The sequence below is a fragment of the Callionymus lyra genome, chromosome 2, assembly GCF_982586985.1.
Source record: "Callionymus lyra chromosome 2, fCalLyr1.hap1.1, whole genome shotgun sequence".
Taxonomy (NCBI): domain Eukaryota; kingdom Metazoa; phylum Chordata; class Actinopteri; order Syngnathiformes; family Callionymidae; genus Callionymus; species Callionymus lyra.
Window position 1 is genome coordinate 24,222,952 of NC_141819.1, and position 25,574 is coordinate 24,248,525.

Sequence of the window (25,574 nt, forward strand, 5' to 3'; positions counted from 1 at the left end):
CAGCCGTACTACATTTAACCCTCTGATGAATTATGATTGATCACAGAGCCGTCTGAAAATGTTAATAAGTGCTCACTGCCCGCGGCTGAAGGGCCACGCATGCTTGACAAGATGGATGACAAGTGGGACGAGGATCTGAAGAAGGTTCTGTTGTGCTTGGTGGGTGTGTTCTGTGGATCCAGAACCCAAAACCCGCTGTGCCGACATTCAGCGAGAGCTCTTGTCAGGCCGGCTGGCTGTGTGCCATTGATGGAATCCAGTTGTTCAAACACAGACAACATCTGCAGAGGGAGGGAAAGAAGACATTAAGAGCCAGAGTGAAATGATTTAAATTAAACCTCTTGGATTTGTTTTCTCTGGGTCTGTTAATATGCATCGCCTGCCATGATTGGTTGCTGAACTGAAGTGAACCTTGTTGGTGTCCTCGATTTATGACGAACACTTAAATGTTGTTGCGGCCTCAGAGGCCAAGTAAGTAAGTAAGTAATGTTTGTAGAGCGCTTTTCTAGACCAGGGTGTAATTGTTCTGTTGTTTTGATTGACCTTTTCACATTTTTCAATTTTAACTATAACAATTATAATTTTATTATGTCCTCATTAAATCAGGACTAAAAATTATCATCTTCTAATGAAAAAATGGCAAGCTTTTCAATAAAACATTTTTAATTAAATATTTTGGATGTTTTTTAACCTTTTCTGTCACTTTATAATACCTTGTCTCTTTAATTTTCTCTGAATTAGAGTTGGGCAGAGTTAAGCTGGCGACTGATGCAGAGAGACTCGAAAAGAAAAGTTAGAAAGCTAGGTTACATTAGAAATGCTAACAGTTGTATGTATTATAATCATTTGAAAACATTGATACATTGATATATCGCATTTTTTCCCCCACAATAGTGTATCGATATAGGCATCAATTTCGATTTTTTTGGTTTTCAAATGATATATTTTTTATATACTGTATATTTACATATATTTATATTTTTTTCCTTTATTTTTTATGGTTTATATGTAAATAAAGTTTCTGTAAAATAAAATATGTCATTTTTTAAAATGTAAAATTAACATGCAAGAATCACGGCATTTATTCATTTTCGTGTTTCAATTAAACTTTCGGCCTCTTGGAGGCAGCAGTCATTACGTCCTCCATAGCTAAAGGAAACACCGCAAGATCTCAGGGATTACTGAGGACGAGAGGATACAGTGGACTCAGGCAGCTTTTAAAACTGATTTATTTTTATATATTTTGATTTAAAAGAAGATGTAAGCAGTTACGACTTCGTCAAGAGTCATGTGGTCTGTAAATTCTGCAACACCAGAGTCAAGTACTCGGACAATACTACAAATATATCCTTGTTACTACAGTATATCGCAACATATCACAATAAAGCATATCGTGTCACTGAAGCGGTCATGTTTATTACGTAAAAATGAACACCAGTGTCATCACGTACTGTCAAAGTATTTGAAGCTGTTCAGAGGGATCTGTCAGAGTAATATTGGAAACGACCTCCTGAAGGTGGCTTCGATCTAGTTTTCTATAGAAGCTTTCTATATATTTTTCACCTGCTATAGTACCTGAGCAAAGTCACCCCTGCTTCTATCAAAAAAAGAAAGTGTGGTTTCTTTCCTTATGAGGCTTTTGTTCTTTCTGTGGACCGTTTCCAAGCATGTCCAACTTGCAGGAGACCCTGAGGCCGACGGTGAGGAAGATTAAGTGTTTTATACTCTCACCGTCTTACACTTGCAGCTTGGCTTGGAAAATAGATTTGAAGGGATAATGAGGGCTCTTTTACACATCTATACATGGTGCAGGATTCCCTCTTTCTCCCATTCATCTTTATACATGAGCAGCTGGGATTCATACAAGATTCATTTTCAGTTTGAAACTGCAGGTGGGCTGGAACTACCATTTTCAAAATCCCATTTATTCAATTAACGTTTCTTGTGGTAATGCAGTATGTTTCTGCTAATTGGTTCTTAATTTAATTATGTTTTAATAACATAATAGCAATAATTATTATTATATTATTAAACTGAATTAATTATTATTAAACTGAATTAATCCAAACTATTGTTACCATTTTTTTTGGTTAACGTACAGTAAACTGTATTTACTTGATCTTCATCTCAGATATCATGCATCATATTTGGTTATTTATGCTTAAAATTACATTATATACCTAAAAAAAACCGTCGCTGGTTCATACATGGTGTTTGTTTGGTTTTGTGGTGGAAAATGTGTCAACATAAAGTACAGATCAATATGTTTATAGACGTTGATTTTGTTGGATTGAAGGCAGACTTCCGTGTCGTCTTTATGTGAAAACTACGTGTCACTATTGTCATGTGACAAAGATATGATTATTTCATGAAGTGAATAATAAGTCGGGGTGTCTTGAGAAGCCGGGATAGGCTTCAGCCACCTGTGACCTGTACTTGGAATAAATGGAAGAAAATAAGTGAATGAATATATACTGTAGATAGACAATGTTTTATTCAAAGAAATACATAAATCTTACGATGCACGGGCAACCTGTGCCTGTGTTGGTAGTTATAGGCTGCAGCCCCTGGTGACCGCTGCATCCTGGAACAAATGAATGAATGATGCATAAACAAAGAGGCGAACAGGACGAACTCACATCAGCTGGGAAAGTTGGATGTCTTGTGGTGAGACGTGGAAGGCATTTAATATTTAGAATTGAATACGAGGAAGATTTTCTGGCTTTATATTTCCAAAACTATTGCTACATGGTGTTAATATAATGGTTTGAAAATTATTTTCTGTTCGGTTGAATAGTCATGTGTTTATATTATTGTTTATTTGTGACCGATATTATTCATTCCTATACAGTGTTCATCAGCGCAGCCTTGTCAACAATGGTTGTCAATCAAGTAGGATGTATCCGACAGAAAGAAAAGTACATGGAATACCAAAAAGCGTTTTGTGTCAGTAAAATCTCATAACTATTGATGTAAGAACTTGTCAGTTGTATTATTCTCAAGAAAAAATAGAAAATGTCATCAGTTCTTAAATGTAACTTTTCTATTTTTCAAATATTGTTATATTTGCACAAACAAATGAATATTTAGTTAAACAAAACATTAAAATCAAGTAGTAATTAAAGATGCAATTATCAGTTTTTAAAATGAATGTATTACTAAAATGTCACTTTCATCCTGTATATAGTGAGGCTACTTATGCTCTTGCATCTGTTGCTTCTTCCTGTCCTTATATATAATGCCTTGAGGAATATAAAGAACCAGAGACGCCGCACATCCTCCATCTCCTGCACTAATGGAGTGTAGGATCTGTGAGTGAGGCCCCAGGCTCCTCCTCCAGTCACATAGAGGATGTCCTCAGCTTTATGTGCTTGGTTTTCACTCCACTCAACGTGATGTTTAGTCTTGATGGTCCTTAAGGGTGGGCCATCCATCTCCCGAAGTCCTTTGTTGTTGCTGGATAAACAGAGTGAAGTGAACTCTCACAGATGCACACTCTTCTGGTCTTTCCTCCAGACAAGAGGGCGAGCAGCGGTTACGTTTCCTGAATGACAAGACTGACTCCAAGCTTTGTGTCTCTGGATATGATCCAATCACACCGCCTGTATTTGTGTATTGGAGATCCGTCTGGTCTGCTGCAGCGGAGACATCCTTTGGTCTCATTGAAAGCCGCTGCTGGGAGAGTGAACGAGTACAAGGCAATAAAAGCTGCTCAAATAATCAACCTTATCTTGGTTAAAAACAGATCAGTGTGAGCTCATTTAAAAATATATGGCTTCACAACCACAGATAAAACCATTAAATAACCCAGGTGGTCATGTGTGTACAATACTTTCTCCTCATTTAAAGCCAGGTTTGTGTATTAAAAGGAACTAAAGTTGTATTAATAAATAAGAGTAAACAACAGTTTCTTAAAGTAACTCAAAAAGTTACCTGAGACCTATATATGTAATGAATAACACACAAGAATGATGATTAAAATACATTTTAATAGTTTTTATTTAATTCCGCTTGGTCATCAGATGGTTGAGACAGATTTTAAGGGGGGACTCTAGACATTTATTCCTATTACAAAAAAAAATTTCAATCGATATTTAAGGACGATGGTTTCTTTTTTTTTTGCTGTTGTGTAAAATGTCATTCATCTTTTGAAATCGGGCCAATCGTTCAGACAGTATAAAGGAAATGAATGATAACAAGGATAAAGGTAAATATAGAATATTTGTGCATATCTACAAATATAGCAGGTTATTTTAATGTTATTCCAATTATTGGTCAATGTTTGTCTTTTTTTTCCAACTTATTATAGGCTCCACACAACGTTTTTAAAGAATAATGTGGAAGCAGAATGTAAATCAAGGAGGTTTTGTAAAGGAGTTGGCAATGAAACAATATAAAGCGTAACACGGTGGTTTTCCTTCCATCAGAGCAGCGATTACATCGACTGTCTTTGCTTCTTGGATCTTGATTTCTTATCTGTTGCAAACTGGTCATACATCTCTTGTCGGCCGATAATCGGACTATTAGACACACGTTTCGAGATAAAGAAAGACGTATTGACAGCGAGATAGTGGCGGGAGAAGTCTGCTGCGGACGCTTTGTAAATATCAAACCTAAAACAATTCCGCCAGCCTTCTGATTAAAATCTTAAGCCAATAACCTGCGGTAACAGTTACACTTTTAACCCGGCAGCCAGTGCTGTGTTGAGCAGACACTGACAAACTAATACCAACAGATGCTTCATCCATTAAACACTCTGCTTATTGTGTTCTTAAAATGCTTATGGTAAGTTTTAGACTCGATCCATTGATTGCTCATAAGAAATCATTAGTTTGGACGAATCTCTCTCTATGAAGGCAGCATTTACATTCCCGTACAATAATAAGCTCGAGCTGCTTATATTGCTTCAAGCGTGAACTATTTTCTCTGATGTCTTTCTTCATACCTCGAATTTAATTACTTTCCTGGTGATGCTTGCATGTCATTGTTACTCTGCAGCGCTACATCTCTACTCGAGCAGCAGCACCTCACTACTGTTTACTGCCGCGCCTTCTCTGCGGATGTGTCGCTGTGCTCACGTATTCCCTCTTTTCACCACCTTCCTTTTATCCCGAATACCTCTCTTGAGCAAGACATACTAGCATATTTTTGAAATTCGCTCAGAACCTCCTGAACGTTATATCCCATTAAAGGATACACAAAGGTTACTTGAAGTCTTTGTACCTTCCTTCATGCGCTTCCGGCTGCAAGACCATGATACACTATGATTCATTAATTTCAAAGAAACAGGCCTGTCTTACCTTCGTAAGCTCCTACAACAACTACCTTCAAAGGTGTTTTTTTTTTTTTTGGATGGTTCCTCTAGTGGGAAGCGCCAATTATTTTAGAGCTCACAGCAGTAATTAAGAAGTTGGACAATCCTCTTCTTGTGTCTAAGCCGAGGAAACATCTTTTTTAAGAGTCGAGCGTGTTCTAGATATTTTTCTTAAAAACAAAATTCTGTTGTTTTGTAACCTTCTTATGGTAACAGTACAGTGAGTGTGACAAAGACGGACACACGGCCTTTAAGATAAAAATGATATACAAATATGGAGGCAGGTTTTTTTAAGAAATCTTTTCCACTGCTTTTTCCAGCCTCCAGCTGGTACATCTATTCTGCAGCTTCCTTCCGTAACACACAGCCAAGTGAATCGTAGTGTACGCTGCAGCAGGATCTCTCGGGAGAGGACATGCAATCACTCACTCACCTGACTTCACTCGACAGTGCCTGGTCTCACTGATAAAAAAGACTGCTGGGAAATTGTCATCCGGCTAAATGATCGCCATATTTATTATACTTGTCATGTAAACACAGATTTCTTTCAGCTAGTGTCGGTCCTCCTGACTATGTCTGGCCGTAACAGTTTCTTTTATTGCTTCTGATAGGTGTGTGGGCTTATCCCGATCAGATCTCCGTATTGTTTTACCGTTGGAACATGTCTTCTGAGGTTCATTGGTTCTCCATCCATCCAAAGTGGATGCAATCTCCACGTCTGCTCGATAGTTTTCTGTCAAATGTTTAGAGAGAAGTAACTGCCGGGGTCTTTGACCGTTCTTGCAGTGAACTGCAAGGATAATAATTCCAGGCTCACACTTGTTGTCTTGACGGACGTGCCCGTACGGAGGGAAGTCTTTGGCGTTCCGTTCCGTCCATTTCCACACTCCGTCAGCCGTCTTCTGCGAGCTGGGTCGTTGACCGGGTGGCAAGACTTGCACACGGTCATTAATCAGAGGGTGACAGAAACGTTTCCTTTTTGGAATATGAACGTTAGCATGTGCTCCTTTTTGAGCGGCTCAGCAAAACCGGAACTGTTGAATGTTGACTTTGTTGGCCTAATAGAGCTGAGGGAAATCATTTATCTCGGAGGAAAACATGGGAAACTTACCCCCGAAAAACTTGTAGCATATGGGCGACTCGCACCGAAAGCAGTTTTCTGTCCACAGAGTGATGAGGCTGTACCTGTCATCCATTATTCCTGTAAGATAAAGCATTCCTGTCCTTTGTGCTTTGTCTTTTACTTAATGACATTAATGCGAGTACCTTTATAGGTTTATTCTCTATCAATATACATTGTCATTGAATCAATGTTTGTGTAGTTCCAGCTGATTGGACCAGACTTCTACTAGTTACAAAATGAACCAATAGGCCACTAGCTTTATAAAAAGGTTATTTTTTTTCTCCATTATTCAATTACCTGCTCAAATTTCCCTCATTTCCTGCCTCAATCCTATCAACATTGCAGCAGCAACATGACGCAAGTAGAATAGAAGTTAATCCTTTTTTTGCGACAGCTTTTGGAGGCTCCGTTGTAACTGTGTTAAATGATTACAACTAGAAAAGCACAGACGCTATGCACACCGCTGCATTTCTCATGTCTTTAAAGAGTAAAACATTGTGAATTATTCAAGGTTCATATTTGGGAACAAAATTAAACATGAATGTTGAATGAATACTAACAGCACTCACAAGCAATGACAAAAGATACAAATAGAATTACAAAACCAGACCAAGACCAAGTTTTTTTTTCATCTGTTCCTTGTTCTCTCAATCCAGGGAGTAAATGTAAAGATACGAGTGATAGAAATACAACTGATAGAATAATAATGTATTTTGTAGAGGATTTTGTAAGATTCTAGTCATTCCAATTTCCTTTGAAAAGTGTTAAATTAGTTTCCGTGTTCGGACAATGACAGCAATACAACAGGATAACAAACAATGTAAAACATGAACAAAAATAAGGAGTAGGTTGGCAGAAGTCCTGAAAGTTGGAATCCCTCAGCACAGAAGAGCCGTGAGGCATCAATCTGTTCAGTGTTGGGTCTTGGAATGATGCGCTTTTTCACAAAATTCAGATCCCATCGAGCCTGGAATGTAGTTCTTAGCCGGAAAATGGTGAATTTTCCTCTCCTGGCTGTAGGTGAGGAAATGGATTGTATTGAACATAATTTAGGGGAGGAGATCCTGGGGCAGACCCAGTACACAAAGGAAGTTGATCTGCAACTTATAATTAAAAGAAGATGGATAGATAAGCAAAATTCACAATTCTTAAAAATAATCAGAATGAAAATGTTATTTATATTTTAATTATATCATATATACATACCATATTTTCCGCACTATTAGGCGCACCGTATTATAAGGCGTACCTCGAATGAATGGCCTATTTTAGAACTGTTTTCGTAAACAGTTTGCACCGGATTATAAGGCGCATAGAATAAAAGATACGTTGACTGGGGTTGCGTTATGCATTCACTAGATAAAGCTGTGATAAATGGAATGTCAACAAAACAGTCAGATAAAGTCAAACTTTATTAAGAGTTCTGACAACTCCGTTCACTCCCATGGTAACGATGTTCAAATGATGTTTAAAAGGCTCCAAGCAGCAGCGCGTGAGACTGGTGTTGTGAGCAGACAAATATTGAGCGAGCAGCAGTGAAGTTGAGCGCATGTATGACAACTAGAGCGCGCTTGTATGACATATTGAACGCATGTGTATGGCTGGTTGAGCACACAGCAAAGTGATTTTGAGTGTACAACAACCAAGACACTCTTGCTCAAACGGGTGGCGGTAATATCACTCCATAGTCGTCCACCATGATGTGAAGTGCGTCGTAAATCCCACCCGTGATGGCGCAATGACGTAATCACAGAGTCATGCGAGTGCTTGTAAACAAGTCACCCACCAGGTAATGTTTATATATAAGACACTCCTGATTATAAGGCGCACTGTCGTGTTTTGAGAAAATTAAAGGCTTTTAAGTGCTCCTTGAAGTGCGGAAAATACAGTACATAAGAGGAATTTGTTTAGCATCAAAATTGCCCTCACATAACTATGAGCGTGGTAACAGACAGGCTATCGCAGTAAAATGAAGGACCAAAGAAACATTGGACTTAATTTGTGTCAAAGAAGATCAGAAAGTCTACATTATGTTGAGGCAACTTTCCGAGAAATGGTCTGGCCTGGAACAGTGAGTCCCGGTCTGACCTAATAAAACAAAGAAGAAAAAAAAAAAAAGCCGTGTCTCCTCTGATGAACCTCTCAGACGAACCTCTCGGACAGAACATTTGTCATCTTTATTTTCCCTCCTTATATCCTGCCTTTGCCTCATTTAATATACCGACTGGATGGGAATCCGGTGTTGGAGCCTGACACTTCTTTCGTCGCTAAATTTAGTTTTGTGATAAACACCAATGGTGCAGAGCAAGGAGCGACCAAGCGGAGTCTTATTTCTCTGAGTCATGGAGAAAGCAGATGCTTTGTTTCTCCTTCCTCACTCCCCGGTGCCGAGAGATGGACACACAGGGAGCACAATGCGACCGAGGAAGGTGGTTTTTGGTGTTGCGCTTCATCAGATGAGGCGTGAACCGAGCCCCCCTGATCTTTTGTCCACCTGACCTCTTGTCCTCCCCGCACTTATTTCCTCCCTGTCAGCAGCTTGTAATAACTCCCTGATGGGGTATTGGACATGGCGGGGTCTCCTCTCGCTGGCCGTCTTGCTGCTTCCTCACTCATACTCACCTCATTCCTCCGGTTCTGGGGACAGCAGTGGGCGGCCAACAACAATAGGAACTGCCAGGGTTTGATGAAGCAAGTCTGGACTATAGTATGGAGCAGAAGCTAGTGTAATCTAGGTCAGGGCATAAATCATCAGATTGGTTTTAAGGCAGGTTATATTCAGGTTAGAAAACAAAGGCCCACATTTATTAACCTCCTGCATTCAAGTGGTAAATTAAGTGTGAGAAAAAAAAGTTCCAACCTTAGTAACAGATCTTGAGAAAGTAACAATGTTCTGTAGAAGTGGCAGAAAGTTACACTTGTTTTACTTTTAGAATTTTTCCCCCACTTTCCAGTGCTGAACTAGTTTTTCTCTGGCATTTGAAACGTGAATTACAGCAACTCTTTTTGCCTTTGTTTTAGCCTCTTTTGTGTGTGTTTTCCAGGCACGTCATGCAGGCCAGACAGATTACCAAATAAAGTCATTCCAGTGCTCGGTTTCACCAAAAGCTTTTGGCTGAAAGTTGGTTGTATAAACTCTCATTTGCAGCTAAAGTTATTTTTATTAACCGTCATCCATTATGTGTGTTGGTCACATGATACACGCAGGAGTTACTACTTGAAAACAAGGCTGTAATCATTTTTTCAAATGACTGTATGTATCCTCTTGAACCGTTTTTTTTTTCCATCAATTTCTTTGATTATTTTCAAACATTGATTAACAAACACAAGTTCATGATAAAGACACAATCAAAAAGGACACAGAAAAATAATACAAAAAGAAGGATAAAAAAACATACAAAATGAGAGTGAAATAACAATTCCATGAATAAATTAAAGTCCAAGAATATATTATATGAAAAATAGTTATAATCCAAAACTTTAGTCACAATTAACAGCAATCACACTTCATCAGGTCACGATACGTCTTCCTCAGGTACGTCCATCATGTGAGAGATGTCATTATATGTAAGGAACCCACAGAAGGGGGCTAAGTTTGACTAGTGTCATATAAGTGCACATTAGAAAATTGTATTGCAACAATTTAAGGCATGTGTTCACAGTTTGTGACTGAGCTTTTGTGCAGGCCCGTTCCCATCTGAGATAATGACCTTAAGGTCTTCTCTCCAAGAATTGAGTCTGCTTGTTGATGATTCTGGTGACTGACCAACCAGTTCACCATATAGTTTTGATATTAACCCTCTTCCTTGGGCATCCTTTAACATCATTTCTTCCACAGCAGTTCATTTAGGGATTGATAATGACTGTTTTTGTTGAGATCTTATAAAGTCTCTTATTTGATTTTTTTTTTAAAGAAGTGGCTGTGAGCTGTTTTGTAGAAGTTTACAGCTTTTTATATATATATTCACTCTGCTGTGTTTTTTAATGGTTGCCAAGCAACGAAATTTCGTTGCCAGTTTCACTGCTGTGTTTTCTGTGCAATGACAATAAAAGAAAGTCTAAAGTCTAAAGTTGTTTGTCATCTGGGCTATAAAGATCTCCCACTGTTTATAGACCCTTTTTTCAGCCCAAATGTCAAAACCTCCCTCACTATTTCCTGGGGGGAAGTGGTCATTTCCCCATATTGGACTGAAAAGCGAAAGCGAGTCCCCTTCTTTTTAACTTGAGCCCATACGTTAATAATGTTTTTTTTACCGCAGGATTATTTGTATGCGTTTTTAATCTTTTAGAGTTAGCTGAATACAAAAACATGGGGAAGGGCAGTTTTAATGAACTTCCCTCCATTACCCTCCACAACGGCACATTATCTTTTGGCACTCATTGGACTTTAATTAACCCAACTTTGATGAGCCCATTTGTGATCTCAATAAGAGAAGAACAACAACATCAAAGTAGAAATATTAGTCAAGTTGGAATATTAACCACCATATTATAATAACCATCTGCGTAGAAATATGAAACATGTGACTTACAGAAAATGAACGTAAACTTGCATGACCGAGTAGTTTTCACCTTAGATTTGATGATGAGCTTCAGTTAATTTCACCTCTCGTTTCGACTTGACAGCACGCATCACCAATTCTTTTATCCCCTCTGCTCAGAAACCTCATTATGAGCGTTCGACAGGTGGATTTGGTTGATGATTATGGTCCGTGTCTGTGTTCTCTCTCCACTGCCAAACCTCTGCGTACAAGTCTTCAATAGGTGCGCCTCGATCTGGTCTCCAGGTCAAGCAGTTGTTCTTCAAGTCCTTTATTTTTGTTTTCGAGAACTCTGACTTTCGTTTGAAGAGACGACACGTCGTCCTCAACTGACGAGATTCTTGTCTCCGCCTCCGTCACCCGCGCCCAACAGTCAATGATGTCTTGAAGTAAACTTTCAATAGAGGACAAAACTCCATCAAACCTGGACGAAAACTTCAGTTTTCATGTCCATGATCACCGTCAGAATCGCCGTAGATACCGAGCCTGTTTCTTCCGCTGTTCCATTCGTGGAGATAGCTGGAAGTTTCTTGCTAGGCATCGTGTAGTCCGGTAATTTTCGGTTGAGTTTTTCCTCGCCGCCCTTGATTCGCTTTTAGAGACATTACTACATGCTCATATTCGTTTTTAGCATCGATGAAACAACCTCAAACCTGTTAAAAAAAACTGATCCACGTGTTTAATGATAAGAAATCATATGTTTGGATGTAAATTGACACTTTAAATAAAAAAATATCAATCAAATATTACATTTTATTTAATATAATATAATAATTTAAAGTCAATATTTGCGTAAATCATTATTACTTTGAAATCCATCTCCTCGTATATTGAGATACTCGCGTCCAGCCGCTGACAATTGAAACAACGGAATATTATTTCTTGCCTAATAAGCTTGACAACCTAATTGATTTTGCTCTGTTACATGTTTGAAAAATGTAACGCCTCAGTCCCGTCTCTCCTGGTCGCACTGAACATCCTTTATTGGCAGTCTTTCATTTCAGATCTTGTGTCCGAGAGACTGCGTATATAAATCACTTTCCTCAAGAAAGCGGGAAGACACCTCACTGGCGGACGCAATCACTGTTAAAAAGACATGGACTATAATTATTTGATTTCCCTGAAGGCAAATACAGACACTTTTAATTAATTGAAACGCTGCTTTGTGTGCGTCCATTTACCTTGTAAAGAAAACGATAGTCTCGGAGCTCCCTAGTCACTCATTAAAGCTAGCACGCCGTTGCAGTGAATATAGATGCATTAGCTTTGTGCCGGGAGCCGGTTCTGTGTGGAACATTGAAATGAGTGCGGAGACTTGGAACTCATTGATGATGAGTCTGTATTCTGACCTCCCGGGGTTCCACTTCAGTGTCTGACTAACCCGTGAATAGGGATTTGACGTAAAACAAATAAACCTTTGTCGAGAGATTCTTTGTGTAAATTCGTCTCCTGACAAGAGTTCTGAATATCCTTGAATTCTCCAATAGCAATTATACGAGGGGGAAAAGCTACATTAGCAGATTGGTGACTGAGCCGATGTATTCAGGAGACACCCACTGTACGATCTTCAGCTCATAACTGAACTTGGCAGACGGATTCTCCGGAGGACATCGGCCTGGTGCACTGCAGCATGGAGATAAAAGACCAGATCAAAGCAATGTGGAAGGAAAAAAACATTGCTCATGGATACAGAAGACAGGTGAGCAGGCTAGCTTGCAAGGGAAGCTGGATGATAGCAGTCCAATAATTCCACCAACATGCCATGATTAGCCATATGATGGATAACCGCTTTCTGTGTTGACTGAAGCCTACTTTAGGACTAGAACAGTGCTACTCTGATCTTCAATGTTTTAACTATCCACCGAATTAACACCCAATTCGTGCACACGCATCCATTCATTTTCTACCGCTTTATCCCGTTATGGGGGTCGCGGATAGACTGGATCCTATCCCAGTTTCATTGGGCGAGAGGCAAGGGACACCCTGGACAGGACGCCAGTCTGTCGCAGGACACACAGACAACCATTCACTCTCATTCCTATGGACAATTTCCGCAAGTTCTCAATCAATCTCTGTATGTTTTTGGACTGAGGGAGGAAACCGGAGTAACCGGCGTAAACCCACGCAAAACGGAGAATATACGAACTCCACACAGAAAGGTCACAAGTTGGCTCGGCCTGGAAGCGACCGCACTAACCACTGCGCCACCGTTCGCCCGCACACAAACACAATACAGGCTAAAAGTTTGGACACACCTAACTGGCTCATTCAAAGTTTTAGCTAATTTCTGGACTGACTGATTTTGTCATAGCGGCCACTCATTTCTCTTTGCTTAGCTGATTGGTTTTTTTCATAAAATGAATTATAAAGTTGTACAATAGGGTTGTAACACCACTATTGGTCATAACCCCATTAAAAATGCAGAACAGATAACCCTGGAAGGAAACACCTGTGAATTAAAAACTATTTCACGTGACTATATTTTGAAGTTCGTCAAAAGAATGACAAAAGTTTTCTCACTTTTTTTTTCACGTACATAATTCCATGTGTGTTCATTCATATTTTTTATGCATTCAGTAAGATTCTATGTTGTTAATAATCATGACAAAAATCATTGAATAAGAAGGTGTGTCCAACATTTTGGCCTGTACTGTAGATCACTCACTTCAACTGGGGTAAACATTCCCGATTTTTCAACCATACATGCAGTACTTAGTTTTGTTGGATAAACTAAACCTAGGCTAAACAAGAGTTTGTATAGCCAGTGTTCTCAGTAGTAGAGGGACTTTTTTAATTCATATACTGTATATATATTTGATTTTCCTCAAGTCTTTGAAAAGTGCAGTAAAACCAAATAAATTTGCGCTGAATCCTGACCATGGAGGCGCTGATCCTCATCCCTGCTACATCTAACTCACCTACAACCGACAGAAAGTGAACAAACAGACACACATCTCCACCCAGAAACAAAGGCGTTACAAATCAAACATGCATCAGTGTGAATGAGAAGAACGGGGGGGGGGGGTGTGTAACTGTCCAGATCACAGCAAACACGATCTGCAACATTCGACAATTGTCGACCGACGGACGAGCTCCCGCGCGGAGAAGCATAAATCACGGCCGAACTGCCGGCATATGTGATCCGTCCGCACCACGAGCCGGGCCACACTCTAGCCTTCCCACGTTGCCGCACAATGACACGCAAGCGAGGCTGTCCAGAGGGAGATGGAAGGCAGAGCAGAAACCCTGCAGGCACATGAGGGAAGAGAGCAGAATGAAGGCTCTTCCCTTCAGGGATCCACGGCAACAAAGGGCGATTTCAGCATCCGGCATAATTATTTCAACACAAACAACACCGTCTCTGTGCCTTACCGTGAAAATAAGGTGGAATACATTCCTAACAAATGTTTAGCTTAAGAGTTCATGCGGCGCTGATCCACCTTTATGAGCTTCTCTGACTGCGTTTGATCCGACGGGGCCTGAAAAAACATGATCAAATAGGTCTCTTAGAAGAAGAGACCACGATGCTGACACAATTGATCCATGTATTGAACGCCTGTTGGCGGCGTGTCCGAGTGGAAAACATCACATGAAAGCCTCATGTGATGTTTTTGAACTCGTAAGACTTCAAACCGCTAAAACAAGTTTTTCATTTCAATCTTTAATGATCCGCTGCACTCCTAGAAGATTATTCATAAAAACCGGCAGGTCATTAAAGTTCTCGTAAACATTGTTTTTATTGCGACATTACGGATTCATTGTTGGGGATTTATTGTTGAGGCCACGATGGACCGCGAAAAGTCACGCTGCGCCGCTCGCAATTAGTCTCGGAATCCTGATGCTGGAAGAGATACTATCGCAACAACGATGAGAAATAAAAAGTATTGTTCACTGACTTGGTGTTTCTCATCGGGAAGGTTCAAACTGTTGGATGGGGAAAAGGTTTAAGAGTGAATGTTTAACGCCTCGCACAAGAATCACTCTCTAAATAGTAATCAATAAATCATGTGTGAGCTTGAAAGATATTCATCTCGTCTCATCCCTTAATCGAACGTATCAAACTTTAAATACAACACGCCAACTGGTTTTACGTGGCCTTTGCCATTCCTGGTTTCTGTCGGCGAAGATCTCAAATGTTCACGATGAATCTGGAAACTTTTAAAAGCCTTTAAAAATGGATGCACATGGAAAGGATTTCAATAAAAGATGGAAAAACAGAGGCACTTTGAAGGGAAAAAAAACAAGTGAGTTCTGTATTATGAAGGGCGGGTCAGTGAAGAACAATGATCACTTTCAGATTGTGGTACAAACCGTAGAGATGCTTTAGATACTAAAATCTTTCAAGGTCAACTAATAGAAGATACATTTAAGTGACACTTAAATCAACCTATTGTATCATCAGTAGGTGTCGGTTTGATTGATTGATTGAAATATTTACATTACAAAATGTGCTTAAGCCCCGCCCACTGAAAACACTTTGTTTATCTGGAGATTAAATTTTGTTAAACATAACACACCCACTCTGCTGTGATTGGTCAAACATTGAGGCTCGTCACCACAGGCTCCAGCTCCAAGGGACCCATTGTACAAACAAAGCAGGGCGTGATCATAGCTGGTTGGAGGAGGAGTGAAGCCATTATTACATCATAATGGACTCCGCTCTCGTAACCTCTCGTTCGCTGAGATTTCAGACGGGGTAGAACTTTATAAAGTAATCAGTTCAAAACATGGTCATGATGAGAGACTTACTGTGTCTTGGAGAGGAAGACTTCAACATTTGAAATATGTGAGTGAGTCAGGAGAGTTGGGTTTTCACATTAGTTGCCCTTTAATACATTTGTTTTTTTAGTTGAACACACTTTGCAGCAATGTGACCAAACAGATGGTACTGCTCCGAGCACATACCACTACATTTCGAATCATCGTGTGAACAATCTTTTCCAGCGTATTCGCTTAGTTAGTCAGAAGAGTTTGAGAGAAAACGAACGTGCTTGGCTTCCAATCTCTCCTCTTTGTAAGTCATTTTTTTGCACGTCAGAGCCAACACACATTTCAGATTGATAGACTTATATGTTTACCAGTATAGTCAACAGCATCATGGTCACGCTTAATCAAATCTACACGTCGGATCTCCTTCCCGTCCTGTATTAGCTCATCCATTGTCGACGTGTTGTTCATCATGCCGTCAGTGTAATTGGGCGCCGACGGAGTCATCCATCTCGCAGACAGTGTGGAGAGATGACACTCTATTGATTTCATAGTGCATTCCTGCGCTTCACCGCATCAATCTCTCGGTGACAGCCACAGCTATAATTGCGTGACACCGCCGCTAATGGCTGTTCTGTTTGACCATCACGCCGACCGGTTAACCACAATGTAGGTTCGTCGCATTATAAAGACTGAAGGTTTCATAACCCCTACTTTAGTTTCCAAGGAATTCCCGACATATTTCATGTACAGGAGGTTCTCTGCATTTGATTGGATGCTGGCAAATTATTTTAAGGAGACATTTTCAGTTTGACTGTTGGCCTCTTTTTTTCGTCTAAACCATGTCAAGGTGTGAGAGCTCCTTGGGTGTAGAAAGTAGGTTGAACACATGAGTCACGAGCGTCTGACTCTTTTTGTTCCTTCGTGCACTTGTGTAGAAATCATTTGTCTGGCAATGCTCTAACGGCTGCGTTCGCGACGTGCCTGGTGGAAGACTTGCGTGGAGATGAGGGGAAGCAAAAGGGGAATTCTGCTTCTCTGCTCTACTTGGCGGCCGACTGATGTCAGGCAGATCACAGCCAGGCAGCCTGGCCCTCTTCCCTCGCTTCTGGAAAATGTTTTAAACTTGGAAAGCTTTTATCCCTGAGATTTGTGAGTGATCACTGTTGCCTGTTGCACATGACTATGTTTCTTCCGTCCGCCGCATGGAAATCAAAGACAGTCGGGACAGTATTATTACTCACGTACTGCATCACAATCATCCCAAATGAACTCATCAGGAACCTTGATTAAATCACGTTTTAATGTTGGGTTTGGTTTTAATGCCATCAGGAAACACCTGGCTCCTCAGATTCCTAGGCCTGTCTCGTATATCATGGTTAACGTAAGGATTTCTTCGGATTAGCTTGTTTGAATCTAATGAGATGTATCGGGAACCTGTGACAGAGAGATCCATGAGCATTGATTCCACTTGTATTTGGAAGCTGTCACTAAAGAGGCTTCTGTGGCAAAAGGGGTCAATGAGTCGATCAATTATGCAGCCAGTGTTCTCCGGGAACAGTCAGGTTATTGTTAAACGCTCAAAGAACTGTACAGTCCTTTTAAACCTTGATTGAGTGAAAGAAAGGTCCAACTTTTGCACGGCACAAAGGACATCTTTTGAAATAAGAACACTGCAACCAAATCATTAACTAAAATGTTTCTGTCAAGGTTGTCAGACGGAACAATTATTCGCACACCTTTCTCCTCAACAAATTCCTTTTACTTTCCTTCCAAATTTGAAACGTTTTTTAGAATGTATTTTTAATGGTTTGGTTTGCCGTGCATTGTTAACAATTGATCGTTGTGGATGGAACAAAGAGGATGCAAACACACACACACACACACACACACACACACACACACACTGGTGACAAATGTCAGCGTGCACGACCTGTCGACAACAATAAGAATCTATACCAACTTCGAACAACTTTCACATTCTTATGCTACAAACTTTCAGAACAACTGTCACTCAAAGGAATAACACCTTTTAAACTTTGATTATTGTAACATTCCACGAACTCGCGATAAAAACCTTCCATGATCTAAGATTCCAAACACGATCGCAGATGGTGGCAGAATAAGAACTGATTGTTAAAGAGGATGAAGTAGTCATGTGATAAAGATTCAGAGCAGCTTTGTAAATCAAAAACAATAGCCGTAACACCTGTGTGTATCAAAGAAAATAAAACGTTATAGATGCCTAAATGCACAGTTTTAATATATTTTATTTTAATAATATTATAATATTTTATTATCACTATTGATGTAAGAACTGAAGCGGTTATTATTAAGAAATGTATACAGATCAGTTCTTAAATTAAACTCTTATGATATATTTTTCTCATTATTATTATATTTGTATAAAAGGTTGAGCCTTACGTGTAACAGACATTCAAATCAACGAGAAACTTACATCATTTGTTTGACACAACTGTAATAAAAGTGTTTCACAGGTAAACCACGTTAATATTTTAGATATAAGTTAATGTATTTGACCTCATTTAAGTCCAATGTTTCATCTGAAATCACAGTCGTGTTTCGCCGTTTGCTCTGTGTTCAATACATAGAGTGTGTGTCTTTCAGGTGATCTTCTTCCAGGTCATTCCAGGACTCATTAATTACAACCTCCCGAACGATTAGTCACGACTCCATCAAGGCTGGTGCTCCGATGTCCCGGACACACCTCTCCACTTAGTCTCTCGTACAGGCAGAACAAACTCGGCAATTAAGCCCACGCGAAATGGAAAGATGTTGTCGTATTAAAATGTTGTCGTATTAAAATGGATTAATCTTCGGAGGTCAATGCATCTGGATCCTGTCAATTAGCTCGGAATCTGATGAGCTTCATGCTGCATGTATCTGCATTATTTTCACAAATACATGTATCCAGACGAGTTTGAGGATCTGGGTGTCGTTCTGTCTGTCTAGCAAATCCAAAGTTCCTGAAATATCTTGAAAAGATCTCTCCCAGGATGTAGACGAGGTGTCGAGGTGTCAACCCAAACGACACCAGGGCTTATTTATCATATTTAAAGCACTGAAACATGTCTAAGAATACGTCGTCGGCAGATGATATTTGGGATGATCAAGATCTCGTCATTTTAGAGGTTGAACTTAATTAAAGTCTGTATCTGATTCATGTCATCTATATATGTGAAAATGTAATACTGAATGGAAGAAAATAAAGATTTAATTTGATATTTTAGGAAGGAATTAAAGTAAAACTAGAGCCCTTTTTCCGCAGTTCCCTTTCGCTAAATCCTTCATAGACCTCCTGGACCCAGATTACCACCTAAAATTGGTAATATTTACTGTTCCTAAAAAGTTTCTTTGGAATCAGCTCATGAATTTAATTCATTTTATTCCTTCATTTTGAAGAAGATCACAAGCCAGCCTGGTGAAGATAACAATAGTATATATATTTACACAAGCATACCTGTACAATACAATCTTCAAAGGTTTCATCATAAAGTTTTAATTCATATTTTTAACCAAATTAATGAGGCTTGTTGTTATAAATACGGTTAAGAAAACCAATTTCTAAAGCTTGATTTGTTTGTATAAATTGATTAAAAAGAATAAACATAAATTATCCACGTTTAATTGAATGTTCTCTTGATAATCACGTAAAAACGTGAGTTCTTACAACAATAGTTATAACATTGTACTGACAAAAACAGTGCTTTTAGGCATTCCATGTTTTCTGTTCGGTCTGTTAGTCACATGACACACACAGCACATACCAGTGTTTGAAAAAACAAATCTGATCTAATGATTTGAAATTGATGTCAAACAAATAGAGCAATCATAATAAATAGTATTTTCAGCCTTATAGACAAAGGCTTGTTGGTTTAAACGAGGTAGAGAAAGAGGAAAAACAAAGAGGCTTGTGGGAAAAGAACCTTGACTGAGTGGACAGGTGAAGCAAACGAAAACTGCCACAGAAATCAGCATCATTAAAATATGCCTCTCCTCAGCTGTCAACTCTTTTGAAGCGGCTTGTGCGGGTCTCAGCAGGACCGTGACATCTTGTTGTTGACTAATGATCTCCTTCAGCAACGCTGACTTCCTGTCAGCCCCGACTCTGTGGGAGGCAATCTTCGTAATGTCGTTTGGACGGGCCCGTGTCAACCCTTGTCCATCACACCCCATTAGTGGGTCAATAAACGGAGAAGGTCAACTCCCAGGTCAGCAGCCGACTGGTGGGTCAAGTGTAATCTCTGCGGTTTCCTTACATCTTTATCAGCAGAGCTCACGTCTTCCCTCCCTCGCAGTACGTTGGTAAACATCACCGTGATCTCTTTCAAATCCCTCTGCTGGCCTGTTTTTCAAAAACTTGCTTTTTTCTCTGCTCATTATACTTTTTCTCAATCTTGCCCAGAGTCGGCCGTATCCTGCTTTTAGTGTGTGTTCTATCAGTTGTTTCATGGTCTAAAGTTTAACCACATAATGAGCCGCGAGTGTCTTTCCAAGACCGTATTTGAACTTGTTCGCAGCAACATTCACTCGAACGCAGCCGGAGCTGTTATTGTTCCGTACGAATGCAGAAAGCGTCGACAAAGCTTTCTTGGAACATTCTTGTGTTTGGTTACCAAAGCGTTTAGGATTTTTCATGAGAGTCTGATCTTTTGTACGCTGCACTTACGATCGAGCCGCGGCGCAGCTGTTTCAGTTTGTCATTATTTCAATATTCATTTGGAAAGCTGCTTTTCTTTAAAGTGTATTATCCAAGTTGACAAGTGCTTTCTGGTGCTGTGCATTCATTCAGCATTAAAAGGCTTGAATACACATAAAACGTTTTTTTTTTATTTTGTTGTTGGCACAAAGTGAGTACATTTGTACATTTGTTCGGAAAATATAATGATAAGAATAAACTCAGACCATGAAAGTTTAATTTTAAAAAATAACTGATGTCTAGACTTTTTCCATGTTTTCTTGATGATCACTTAAATCAAGGTCTGCTAACAGTTTTTATATAACTATATAAACCTAGCTTTACTTCTGTAAATCCTCCTGTTATTTTTCAAGGTGACAGATCACCAGACGACTCTTTCACTGGTAAATCAATTGAGCCTTTAATGCTGCAGAAGGTTGAATTAGTCACAGAACACCTACAGGCAAGTTCAAAGACGAATGTGCGTTTTAATATTACGAGGCGACATACATGTGACCCCATTAACCCTTTAATGTCATAATTATCTTCAGTCCATTCATGTTTTGCAAGTCATTAGAAGGTAAATATAACTGTTAATGGCAGAAAACAAGTATTTTGGATGAGTTTTAAATGCAAATTTGCAGGAAACGTTTATCTCGGTACAAAGAATAGATGATATATTTTTAAACTGTTCTTTAGTTCCATCTGGACCCATTTTTTTTAACATATCTACACTCATTAAGTGTTTTTCAATTTTATCTTTTGTTCTTAAAAACCCATCCAAAAAAACAATCGTTAGAATTTGTTCTCGATTGTAATTTCATATAATTAATTGTTTGCTAAAGATCTGATCGGGACAAATCTCTCGGCATCTCATTAGTTTGTTTTACTAACACATCTGAAGCCACAGTTTGTTGCCAAAGCCATGAGAGGAAATAATGCATGCAGCGATTAAAACGTTGTTCCACTCTTAATGAGGGAGACGCATTTTACTTGACATGCAGACGCCATTCCAGCGCGTCTAAGAAATAATACAACCCAAGAGGAGTCGGAAACAGAGGAACAACACAACTTCACCTTGTCCTTGTGTACATTTTTTTATCGTATTCCCAAAATATCTCATTATAGAGTAAGAAAGCTTTCGTCTAAAGTACTTTTTAGATGTTTTTGCTTAGAAGTGAAATCACACTCGCATGAGCGAACTTTTATTTGATTGACATGTAACACAGTTTCCATCTTTTTAATCATTTACGTGTGAAGGTGTCGAGCATTTTTTTTTCAAATTAAGATTAGTTTGAAATTCATCATCACTCCACGATGCCGTCAAGCTCATTTATTCAATTAGGCTTAAATAAACTGTCACATCACAGTCTTGTTTGTAGCAAGAAATCCACTGGAATTACTTTTCAACGCCCTGAATTTTTCCAGATAAATCCCTTTTTCCCCTGAAATATTTACTAATCGTTGGCATATAACCTGGAATATGTACAACTAATTAAAAGATTATTTAACTCATTATGTCTGTAAAACGTTGTCGCTTACTGGAATAATATTTGAGCTTTTTTTTTTTTACTCATATCTTTTCTTTCTCTCCTGGAGGTCGCGCTGCCATGTGGCAACGGGTAAGTGGTTGTGTCTGTTCCTGCGTCAGCGATTACATCCATGAGCTTCGAGGTCGACAAAACAAAGCGAATGTCCATTACGAGCAGATGTTGTGGTTGTGTATCCAATAGTCCAGCAATGCTAATTAAAAACCCCAGAATCACATCATTTTATTTGGCGCCCTCGACATCCCTGGCCGGGGCTTTGATCCGGTAATCAGGACCACTCTTGAGCTCCTCGGAGAAAGGCGAGGGTGGGGAAGCATCTTGTGTCACGCTGACAGCTCCGAAGCAAAATAACCCCCGTCTATGGATTTAAACAGCTGACACTCCCAGCTGTGTTGTCAGCGCTGATGTAAGTAAAAGAATCCAGCTGTGGATTGTTCTCTCACCGGATTAGCACCATCCAACATCTGCCGATGTCGAGGAGCCTCCACATGCATCCTGGAAAGTTACATTCTTACTAGTACAAATCATAACACAACGGTCCAGGATGCTATCATTTTATAGATCTTTTTTTTTCCTCCTCCATCTTTTGATCTCCCTGCTGTTGATCTTCTGTTCTCTCCCGCGGAGTGCTGTTGGTCTGGTTGGAACACTTTAGATCATATTTCCAAGGACACATGAAAAACGACCTGTTGCAGACGGGAAATAAACCCGATGAATCTATCGTGTCTTCAAAGAACCTCAAAGTTTTCGACAGTTCATTCATAGTCTTAATGTTTGTATATATTCATGCTTTTTGGTCACTTTATCTTTCCTTGGGTCTGCTGTTGTTGATGCTGTTGTTGGCTTTTTATTCAATCAGGGATCAGTTATCAGCACATTAAAGGACCACATATACACCAACCTTTGACCAAAGAACAGAAAACTGTAGTGATTTTACTTTTTTCCTAACACACAACTCTCTTAACTTTTAACGTTTCTATCTTACTGTTGTTGCTTTTTATGGTGTAGTTGAAATGCATTTTGATTTATACATATATTTAAGATTTAATAATTTATAATTAATGATTAACATTGCATAACTGTAACAAAGTTTGTGGAAGCCTACACTGACAACTACAATAAAAAAAAATCTGATTCTGGTGAGTGCTGTGAAAAGATGCCTTATAATGATTTAATTAATTAATTAATATTATTACTATTAAAACCCAATTTTGCTGCTTGTATCCTTCATGACCTCCTGTCATTTTGTGAAGTGTCCCAGCTGACCAGGGATGAGGGTGTGAAATATGATTGATCAATCACAACAAAGAGACATGGCAACAGTACAATGAGAGCTAGTATTTGTTTAAGCTTAAATCTCACATTGAGAATTAAATCAAAAATAGTTATTGGTAGACATACACAATAGCTTCGTATCCGACACTTCTTCTCTAGCTGTCTATTATGTTTCTCTGGTAATTTGAATTACACTTGCAGGAACTCTTGCAGTTTCCAGGAGCCCTGTTGCACTCAAGTGTTGTTGGAACATTTGATTCTTTCTTAAACGTCCTTAAAATATCAAAAGTATACAAGGCCATTTTTTATCCACATTCACATGAAAGTATTTTTATTAATTTAATCAGAATCTACTGATGGTTCCTGAACACGCTTCAGACTGTTGCTCCTAAGCTTTGGAACGATCTTCCTCTCTCTCTGTGTTTGATGATCTACTGACTCCTTCAAGAAACATCTTAAGACATTTTTATTTGTTCAGGCTTTTAACTTGATTCTCTGGGACTCCTGTGTTTGTCTTATGTGTCTTGACCTTTTAAAATATATATTTTAACTGTATTTTTTGATTGTTAAAGTGCTTTGTGACCCTGGTTTGAGAAACAAATAATAATTAAATACTTACTGTGTGTTTTATAAAGTACCATGTTTAGTTTTTTGTCCAGAGCATGACATGATATTGCCACTTTGCCTTGACAAAAATATATTCAGGAAATAAGTATCTGACCTTTGTGTTATTTCCTAATAATAGAAAAATGTAATCTTTCATATTATGATTAACAAACACAGAAAAATGAACACTTTTTGTAGATGTAACTACTATAGTGAGTTTGAGTCTTCTCTGAATATATTCAAATGTATTAAAAGTATGATTTAACTTTTTCAGTTGTGTAATATACACATACATTTCTTAAAAACCTACAGGAGAAGACCTTCAGTTAGTTCTGTTCAAAACATCTCACGAGGACACATGGGTGATGATATTTATTCTTTTATCTGACTTTAACATTTGTCACATCGTCAATCAGTCCATCTACATGATTTATTGTGTCACATTGAACACAAATTGATCCGTTTATATCTTTCCTTAGATATTCATTCTCACAACAATTCCTGCTCTACAGTCGCTGGGTTTTCTTTGAAGTGACTATTTGTCTTCCACGCAGGGCTGACTGGAGTGGATTGATTTCTTTGTCTTGTTTTCTTTAACTTACTTTTGATTAAGTCCCTTAAGGTAACTCTGGATCTTCTCCTGTCGTGTCTTTCCAGGGGACTGTTTGCGAGCAACTATAGAGAAACTCATTACCTGGAGGACGGCCGTGAGGTCACGGGATCACACAACGTTACGGTCGGTACTTCTTATTTTCCTGTGTTTTAAGGAGGTGTGTATGATGTCTTCACTACTTACCCGTCAACTCCTTCCGTGAGCCATCGTGTGCCTTTAGGAAATCACGGACGACAAAGAGTAGAATCGTGGTTGGGTTTAAACCACCTGGAGTAGAACGTGCGCTGCAGTCGTGTGAAAGGAAAGTGTATTATTGTATGTGAGTAGAGCCATTTTTACGCTCTGCTTCCTGCCTGCACCAGCAGATTTATATTTGATGGAATAAAAGGTTGCCAGGAGTCAAAGAACGGGCTCATTTTGAGAGAACAGCTCAAGTCCTCTATTATGGATAAATTTAACACTAACCAAAAATTGCTTTGTTAGATGAATTTTAAAAGAAGGTTTTACGAACAGCATGACTAAGACGTCTTCAGGTCCAAGTCATACTAAAAGAAAATCTTATTTGTCATACCCTGAACACAACACACACTTGATAACACAACAATTGAACGCCAATATAAAAAACGGCAATACTTGTTTTTGGCTGTTTCTAACGTTTATTTTGAGTGCATGTCTTCACTTCGTTGATTTCACACTCATGGGATTGCTTCTCCACATTTTCTACAGTAGACTTTAAGATATAACCGAATATTCCCCGAGTTTTATTCATAGCTTCCCCCTGAGATTCAGTCTCCATAGAAGTTATATTAGAGTCAAGCTAAAATGCATGTGGTCGCCCTTATGATAACGAAAGTTTAAGAATGAAAGGTATAGAATTAAACAGAAAAGTAATCCTGTTTAGTTCACTTTATGATGTCTTTTACCTCTCTGCTATATCAAGTTAACGGGTTAAAGCAGCAATAACTAGGAATGAAAAGATGGCTTCAGGCCCCTCCCAGTGTCAGGAAGGTGAGCCTCTGTTGCCAAATACAGCATGTACTGTACTTTAGCACTATTGTCTGGCTTTTATCTTAAATATATATAATATATATATCGTAAATTCCAAAAGTCTGGTGGTGACATGACACTCACGGACTGTCCAGGTGG

General features: G+C 39.0%; 1 protein-coding gene across 1 annotated transcript in view; it reads left to right on the plus strand.

The window, feature by feature from the left end:
- Positions 1 to 25,574, plus strand: part of adam12a (ADAM metallopeptidase domain 12a) — a 100,557-nt gene that overhangs the window by 25,201 nt on the left and 49,782 nt on the right. The window contains exon 4 of the mRNA XM_087784250.1: positions 24,473 to 24,551. Coding sequence (XP_087640376.1) covers positions 24,473 to 24,551 — 79 coding nt within the window. The remainder of the gene's footprint in view (positions 1 to 24,472; positions 24,552 to 25,574) is intronic.